This window comes from Artibeus jamaicensis, unplaced genomic scaffold, assembly GCF_021234435.1.
Source record: "Artibeus jamaicensis isolate MK-2021 breed Jamaican fruit bat unplaced genomic scaffold, CSHL_Jam_final contig_1803, whole genome shotgun sequence".
Taxonomy (NCBI): Eukaryota; Metazoa; Chordata; class Mammalia; order Chiroptera; family Phyllostomidae; genus Artibeus; species Artibeus jamaicensis.
The window spans coordinates 2,339,934-2,348,137 of record NW_026521356.1 but is presented as its reverse complement, the minus strand read 5'-3'; the positions used below and the strand labels follow the sequence as shown (position 1 = coordinate 2,348,137).

The following is an 8,204-nucleotide window of genomic DNA, read 5'->3' as shown; positions in this document are numbered from 1 at the left end:
GGCTGGGCTGGGGAAGCTGGGAGGGGGTCCAGGGGCCACTGGGGGGCCTCATGCAGAGATTGGGATCTTCTGAGATCTGGAGAGCCCGTTGGTCTCAGGGACTCCCTCTTCCTTGAGGCCAAGGTCCCTGCTGAGCAGCCAGAGCTGGGAGCACCTGTGCAGAAGCAGGGGACCTAATGGGAGGACCAGAGCCAGCCATGCCAGGCCCAGGAGGATCCAGATGGCTGCCAGGCTCCGGTACACCGAGATGTAGTGCTTGCTGGGGTCTGTGCCTGGCAGGGAAGGGGGACATGATATGTTTGTTCCAGGGGTCTGTGGGTACAGCAACGTCCTGCCCTGCTCCCCAGGTCCAGAGGGGTCCTGTAGCCTCATAACAAGGATCTGCAATGGGTGCTTCTGGGGAAAGGTGACGGGTTCCAGACCAGCCACTTTGCAGGATGTTGTGAGAATTAACAGCAGCCTCAGAAATCACTCATCTCTTCCAAAAAGCAGGGGCTGCCCGATCCTCATTAGGAACTCCCACTGACATCTCCTCATCCCCCCAGTCCCGGAGTCTTTGACCCTGAGATACACGACTGCCTCTTTCTTACCAACAACATAGTCCCCGAAGCCGATGGTGCTGAGAGTGATGAAGGCAAAGTAGAAACCCTCAGTGAAACTCCAGCCCTCCACGTGGCTGAAGACCATGGGCGGGAAGACGAGAATGACCAGAGTCCCCAGGGTCAGGAACAGAGCCAGGCCCAGGACCTGCAATAGCTGGAGGTAGGAAGGGGGTCTGTCACTTGGAAGTCCACTTGGAAAGCCCCGGGACTGTATGGGGTGGGGGGAGTCTGGGGTAAATTTGGCAGTGGGGCTGGGTGTTAGCTAGGTCCCTTTCTGCCCTGCAGAGCTTGGGGTGGGGCTTAGATCTCTGAGTGTATGATCTTGCCCAGCTTAGGGAAAGGTTTGGTCAGGTGGGTTGAGTCAGAATTTGGAGATTCCTTTGGGCTGGGAGATCCACTTGTACTGAGGTGTCCCAGATTCCCCTGCACCTTTGTCCTCCTAGTGCGCCTGGCCAATGGGGTGGGCACTGGGGGCACGCTGGGTGGTCTGGTGTTTGTTTTCAACCACAGGAAAGGATTTGAAGCTCCGCAGTGACCATGGAGATGCGCCATGTTGACCTGCTGTCAGCAGGAGGCACCCAGCTGTCAGCTCCTTCTGGATGTATGGCGGCTACAGAGAACGGCCTGGCTCAAGGGCATGCCTTCTCAGGAAGTTCTGGTCTTCCAGCCTGCTGCAGAGCTCCTCAGGGGCGGGCCGTCTTTGCCCCGCCCGCATCGCATTAACCTTTCCCTCTGCCCACTCCTGTTCTTCCACCGGTGCCTACCTAATGCCCGCTCGCCACACTCCATCTCAGTGTCGACCTCTGAAGGATCAACCTGCAACAGGTTCTGTCTCAGCAGGGCCTCGGGGAGGGAGGGGCCCTACCTGGAAGCGTCTGGGCTGGTCCTCCCACCTCTCGAGGGTGGTCAGGTGGGCACGCAGCCCTGTGCCCAGGTGGTTGAGGAAGATCACGTTGAGTGGGATACCCACCAGGGCATAGAAGACACAGAAGACCTGGCCTGCGTCTGTGCTGGGTGCCAGATTCCCATATCCTGCAGGGGAGGAGGAGTGTGTAAATGTGGGGAAGAGGGAGTTCAGAACTGCTTCCCTCACAGACTCTAGCAGAGGGCGGTGGTCTTATACCACCTCTGCAGGGAGGAGGGAAAGTTCCTGTGATCTCCTGAACACGCTTCCCACTCTCTGCTAGAATGATCTCTGTTTACAAGACTCCTACTTGTCTTTCAAGGCTTGTCTGAAATGACACTGCCTCTAGGAAGACCTCCTGACTGCCGCCCTTTTCCTCCCTACTAGGCGTGATTCCCCACAGTGCTTTGTGTCATTCTTATCTAATTGTCTACTTTGCCTTGTATTATTAAAAAAAAATCCTTACCAGAGGATATGTTCACTGATTCTAAGAAAGAGGAAGGAAGAGAGAGAAATGTAAATGTGAGAGAGAAACATCCATCAGCTGCCTCTAGAACGCACCCCAGCTGAGGGTCAAACCTGTAACCTAGGCCTATGCCCTGACCGGAATCAAACCTACAACCCCCTGGTGAACAGGATGATTCTCCAACAGCCCGGGCCACCTGGTCAGGCATGTATTATTGTTTTTGGTGTGTTTATCTTATTCCTCTTTGTGGGAGTGGAAACTCCTTGAGGGCTGAGTCTGATTCGAGTTTGCATGTACCCTCCCACCCCTGCTCCTTCCTCTGCCTCCTGTGTCACCAGGGCTCAGAGAAGGCATTGGACTTAACTGGCCTTCATTCGATGGATGGGGGTTTCCTTGAGGGCGGTGGAGTGGGTTGTCTGGCTGAGGGGTGTAGCAGACACTCTCAGCGCCCTGTCCCCTTGGGACACCTGGTGTATTGCCCACAGCTCTGTGCACAGCTGCTGCACACAGAGAAGACTTCCCACCCCAGGTCCCCACATCTCTCTGCACCTGGGAGATTTTTCTGGCTGCAGGTCTGTGGGCAGGTTCAAAATGATGGAGAGTTAATACATCCAGGATTAGCTCTCAACCAGGCGGGACAGGAGTTAGGAGACAAATGCCCCTGTGTCTTCACCCCTCACAGGGACCATTTGGAGGACGTGCTCTGCCTAGCCTCTCAGAGGGTCCCCAGTGGGCAAGAGCCCAGTTGCCCTGCCCAGGAACCTGCTCACTGATGCAAACTTCATTGCTTTTTCTCCCTGTTTCATTTTCCCACTTCTCTACTGCTGCTTCCCGGAACTGTCTCCTAGATAAACCACATCCGTGTTTCAGCATCTGCTTTTGGGTAACCCAAACCTAGAGAGGGAAAGCCCCTGTTCTTCTTCGCCCCGCCCATTACCTATGGTGGTGACAACTGTGCCTGCAAAGAAGAAACTGCTGCCGAAGTCCCAGTTGCTGCGGTTGGTGGAGTTGCCTTTGGGGTTGACGCCCTTCACCCAGGCTTCCATGATGACCTAGGGGATGGCAGGAAGAGGGGGCCGAACACACCAGCGGTTGGCTAAGTTCTCAGCAGGTGCTTCCGTTGTCACCTCACTTAGTGATGTTCTTAGAAAGTCTCTTTTCCCCTTCATGGAAAAGGAAACTAAGGTTCAGAGTGGCTCCTTGCCCAAGGTCACTGGATTTCAAATGCACCGTCTGTCCTCTGTCCAGGACAGACTGCAGCGTGGGCTGTAAGCATGAGCTGGTGGACGGGAATGGGCCTAAGGAGGCAGAAGATGCTTAAGGAATGGACCAGGTGGGAGAGCCTGCCTGGGGCCAATAGGGTAAGGTGCAAATGGGTTGTTACGGCAATGGGAAGATTTCGGGCTGGATGTTCTTGGAAGGGTTTAACTTGGGAACACAGGGGTTAGGGTCCATTGGGAAGGCAAGGGGCTGCCTTTCCATGGGGCTGACGGTTCCCTGTGCTTCCAGTGAGCTGGTAGCCTTGCTCTTTGCTGCCCCCCAGTGATCGTTGGCCCAGGCCTACAAGAGAAATTCCATCAGAGGCCAGGGCAAAGGTCTGCATGTGTGTTGCTGTGTTGCAGGTGTATGCATGCTTTATGTGTATGTTGAATGCTTTGTGTGTGTGTGTCTTAAGTGTGTGTTTACATAACCTGAACCTGTCCCTGTAGATTCAAGCCAAGACCCTCTGCCCCTGGGCTCAGCTCTCTTGGATATGGGCAGGGCTCCCTCCCCATCTGCTCCCTGATCCAAAGGCAGGCAAGAGTCAGTGGGGGAGGGGGCAGCTCCGGCCTCTCGTTCCCATGGGAACCGTTTCCCCACTGAGCTCTGGCCAGGGTCGGATGGTCCCCTTGGGCCAGGCCGGTGAGGGGTCCTGACACAGGCTGTCTGCTTCTTCTCACTTTGGCAGAATTGGCTTCTTCACATGTGGACTTTGGCCTCCCTCTCTTTCCCACACACCCAGTCAGACCAGGATGGAACATTCTGGAGCACACCCTCTCCCTGGAGACCTTCCCCCTTGGGAGCCACACTTGCCTGGATCCCGACTGTTCCCCACCCTGACGTTCTCCATTCTGCTGAGGAGGGGCCTCGATGTCATCGAGCGTGCTGATTGGGGCACCCCTCGGGGACCTTCTGCCCTTCTCTAAGAACCCATGGTGGGGAAAGTCAGACTCTGGTCCTGTGAACTTCGGCTTCATTTCCTGATGGAGTCCGCCCTTCATACTGCTTACAGTATTGTTTATAGCTTTTTCCCTTGTGATTTGAACAGTAATGTGTGTTCTGGAATCTCGTCCCAGAATCCTGCTCTTCAGCTAGACATCCTCGGGCAAGTGAGGTCCCTCCTAAGGGGCTGAGGACCTAAGGATGTCCTGGCTGCCCCGGGGAGGCCCTGGGGTGGGGTGGGGTTAACCAGTGGCACCTCCCTCAGGGCTGCAGCCAAGCCTCCTTTTACAGAGCTTCCCATCTCAGCCAGCAGTCCTTCCCACTCCCTCTGGGTTTTGTCTCTGACTCAGGGCCGAGGGAGAAGGAGGTGCCAAGGCCTCCAGGGCCCAACCCTTATCCGCACCCCACACCTCCCGGAGTCTTGAGCAACTTCTGAATCCTTCTCAGTCCTGATACAGGTGCTATGGCCCCAGCCCTGTATTGCTGGGGAGCAAGCAAGTGCACCCTGCAGCTGGGGGCCTTATTTCTTGGAAGAAAGGGCTGGGGCAGGTCTCTCACAGCCAACTCATCTTCTAGGCCAGCCGTTTTCCATCCTGAGTGGGCATCGGCATTCCTGACTCAGTGGGTCTGGCATTTCTAACGAGCTCCCAGGTGATTGGTGCTGAAGCAGCTGGTCTCGGGGGCCACACTCTGAGCACTGCTGCTGCTCTAGGTTGTATCCTGCCTGGTGCTTGTGCTCCTTTGTGTGGTGAAGAGCAGCAGCCTGGGTGTGAGTTCTGTCTCGGCCACGAACGGTGCAGCCTTGGCCAGCACATGCCACCCTCGGTGCCTCAGTGCCCTCATACAAACTTGAGATGGCGATAATGTAGGTGATTATGAAAAAACCCCTAAGTCCCAGGTGCCAGATCATGACCAGCGTAGCCCTGTCATGGGGACCCTGTTCCCCACTGTTTAAGGCACATTGTAAATGCTCAACAAATACCAGTGATCATTGTGATGACCTTGCTCTTGGCTTGTTTTTTTTGAGGTGGGTGTCGTCATTCACTCCAGCCCCTAGTCTCGAATGCATTTACCTTCCCTGACAGCACCCAGGTTTTGCCTTATTTCTTGGAGGGATCATTCTGGGGCCCCAAAAGTTTGTGCAGGGAAGCAGAAAGGGCCCAGGCAGGAGTGACCCGCTCTGTTATCAAAGGGAGTTTCCCATGGGTGTGGGACTGGTGGAGCTCAGTTGCCCTGGCCTTGCTCACCAAGCCCAGCTCCAGGTGGAACCAGGGTGGGGACCGCCACTGTGGTGGCTCCTCATGGCCTTTATCTGAGTCTGCTACCCACGGCCATGCCCGAGTGTGGTCAGCATGGGGATGCAAGCTGGGGAGAGGGTGGAAGGAACAGCGGCCTGGGGTAGGGGTCGGGGAAGTGCAGAAATGTGGGAGAAGGAAATTTGCACAGCATGGAAACGCTCATGCTCAGCTCACATTTATGCAGCAAGTGGCAGGTTAGAAAGTGCTTTTCATCTGCTGTTGAATGTCAGCAGCACAGATATGATCATTCTCCCCACCTTCTCAGTTAGGAAATTTGGGGCCAATGTCACAGCATTCCAGTTTTAGACCTGGCCCTAAGTCTCCCTTTGTTCTGTTCCCACACCCTCTGCTTCCAAACAGGGCACTGGTCCTGGGTTGGGGCTCTGGACCTGCCATCCAAACCCCCATTCTGCCCACCATCCCACAGCAGGGTCCCACCTTCACCTGCACAAACTGCTCCAGAGCCCGCTGGTCCAGGCAGGTGTAGTTCTTCAGGAAGCGCAGCTTCTTAAACTGAAATTGATCCCTGGACTGAGCCTCTGCCTGCTTCTCCAGCATCTGGAAGACAGTGGCTCCGAGCAGCAGGTAGCAGATGTAGGTTAGCAGCAGGGGCAGCACTCGGCTGCCCCAGCAGTGGCAGAGCCCAGTGTAGGGCATGGCGTGGCCAGGACTCTGCCAGGTCTGTGGGGCTGGCTTTGGGAGGAGAAGCGGGACGCGCGTGGGGGACCTGCACCAGACTCCTGCCTGCCTTGCCTTCTTCTGCACAGGTGGCTGGGAGTCTGTTTGAACAGTGCAGCTCAGCTTGGATGCACTAAGTGCTGTGAGTGCAAACAGCCTGCCACCCCCCACCCAGCCTTCATTTTCCATAGATAGCAGCAAATGGAATGGACCCCTGAAATAGACCTACCGGTTCCTCCTGAGCTCATCGTGTCTCATCGCCCTCTGCCTCCAAGCTGGATGGATGTTTCTGGGCCAAATGTGATGCTTTCACTCTGCCCAGGCCTGAATGGCCCCCTCAGCAGCCCTCAGCTTCTTACCCATGGTGGCTCCAAGCTCCCAAGCTTCAGAGCTGGGAAGAAATTAGATTTGGTGTGACTAGAATTTGTCCTCAGTTGCCTTGGCTACAAAATGGGACAGGAGAATTGACCTGCCTATTGGGGGAATTAAGGATGAGTAAACGGGGTGACAAATCAGGGCAAAGCAAATAGACAAATGACACCATCAATGAGGAAGAGTTTAAGGGTTGGTACTTCTAATAAATTGGATGCATTTGCTTCAGAGCTTTTGCTGACAGTTTTTCCTGCTTGAAACCCTTGAGTTGGTTCCCTTCAGAGAATATCATATTGGTGAGATATACGTGTGAATAGAAAAGAGGCTAAAAGCATGTGCTGGGTCTGGGTGGGCGTGAGTGAAGGTCTTTTCCTCTCTTTCTCTGCTTTGCTTATGTATGTATGTATTTGTAATAGTTTTATTGAGATATGATTTACATACCCTACCATACATTTAGAGTACACCATTGAATAGGTTTTTGGCGTATTTTTCGAGTTGTTCAATAATTCCCACAGTCAGTTTGAGAACAATTTCATCACCTTGAGGGGAAACCCTGGACCCCTTAGCCATCAGCTCCCCTCCTCACAGCCCGCCCCGCCAGCCCCTGGCAGCGGTTAGTCTGCGCCTGTCTCCCTGGCCTTGTCTGTTCTGGACATTTCATACGAATGCAGCTGTTCAGTGTGTGGCCTTTAGTGCCTGCCTTCTGTTAGCTTAACGTTTTTTAGGGCTCATCCGTACTGCAGCACATCAGTACTTTATTCTTCTTTATGGCTGAATAATGATTCATTGTAGGAATATGCCAACATTTTACTTATCCGTTTTCAGTGGATAGATATTTGGGTTGTTTCTACTTTTTGGCTATTATGAATAATGCTGTTATTCATATCCAAGTGCAAGGTTTTGTGCACACACATGTTTTCAAGTCCTTTGGATATGCACTTAGGGATGGAATTGCTGGGCACCTGGTTACTCCATGTTAAATGTTCTGAGGACCCGCCAGACCACTTTCCAAAGTGGCCGCACCACTCTACGTTCCCACCGGCAGTGTTCGGAGGCTCCAGGCTCTCTGCTTGTGTTTTCTGATATTTTGTGTAATGAGCTCTGGCAGAAGACACGAAGTGGCCCGCCCAATATCCTTTCTTCTCTTCCTGGCAAACTGAACCCCGCTTGGTACATGTCAGGCAATGGAACACGACTGGTCTCACCCGTCACAATAATCCTGCCCCCTGCTGTCCCCAGGAGCAGCCCTGAGAGGGGGTTTGTGTGTGAGCAGTGCAGTAAGTCAAGACCAACAAGGGATTGGGGCAAGTGGGGCCAAGAAGGCACCGTCATCCTGTCCCACCTCCACCTGGTTCCTGGGGAGCCCAGGTGGGTCAAGCACACCCAGTTAGACCCACGTGGAGGCAGGGAGCTGAGCTCTCCTATTCCCACACTGGCCATCTGGGCTTCTCTGGCTCTGTGTATTTGCAGGCAATATGGCCCCAGTAGCTTGTGGACACTCCGCTGAAGAGTCCCAGGTGCAGGTGAGGCAACTGGAAGCAAAAACATTCAAGTGGGAGAGAGGAGCTCAGAAATGGGGAGGGTATTAAAGGATTGACACCTACTTTCCAAGTTCCCTTGCTGCTGGGGTGGCCATGTGACCCAATTCTGACCAATGAGATCTGGGCAGAGTAGGTGGAGGA

The 8,204-nt window shown here is 54.2% G+C and overlaps 1 protein-coding gene and 1 long non-coding RNA gene across 3 annotated transcripts; one reads left to right on the top strand and one right to left on the bottom strand.

Moving 5' to 3' along the window:
• Window positions 1–48: 48 nt before the first annotated feature.
• Window positions 49–6,129, bottom strand: KCNK16 (potassium two pore domain channel subfamily K member 16). Its single transcript, XM_037146249.2, has 5 exons — window positions 5,917–6,129; window positions 2,910–3,024; window positions 1,468–1,634; window positions 591–756; window positions 49–272 (listed from the first exon to the last, which is right to left on the bottom strand). Exons 1-5 carry the CDS (start codon window positions 6,127–6,129, stop codon window positions 49–51), a joined length of 885 nt encoding a protein of 294 aa, XP_037002144.2.
• On the top strand, window positions 176–5,586 carry LOC119050077 (uncharacterized). 2 transcript variants are annotated; one of them, XR_005082668.2, is made up of 3 exons: window positions 176–237; window positions 602–762; window positions 1,113–5,586. It is a non-coding gene; the product is annotated as an uncharacterized LOC119050077 (long non-coding RNA). The 2 variants fall into 2 exon arrangements; XR_008392696.1 differs by lacking the exon at window positions 176–237 and having other exon boundaries at window positions 247–762; window positions 1,113–4,632; window positions 4,751–5,586.
• Window positions 6,130–8,204: the final 2,075 nt, after the last annotated feature.

Coding starts and splice junctions, on each gene's coding strand:
- KCNK16 (XM_037146249.2), bottom strand. CDS start 6,129: ATGCCCTACACTGGGCTCTGCCACTGCTGGGGCAGCCGAGTGCTGCCC. Junction 3,025..5,916: donor CTCTGGAGCAGTTTGTGCAG/GTGAAGGTGGGA, acceptor GCCATCCCCTAG/GTCATCATGGAAGCCTGGGT. Junction 273..590: donor CTTCGGGGACTATGTTGTTG/GTAAGAAAGAGG, acceptor CTTCCCTGCCAG/GCACAGACCCCAGCAAGCAC.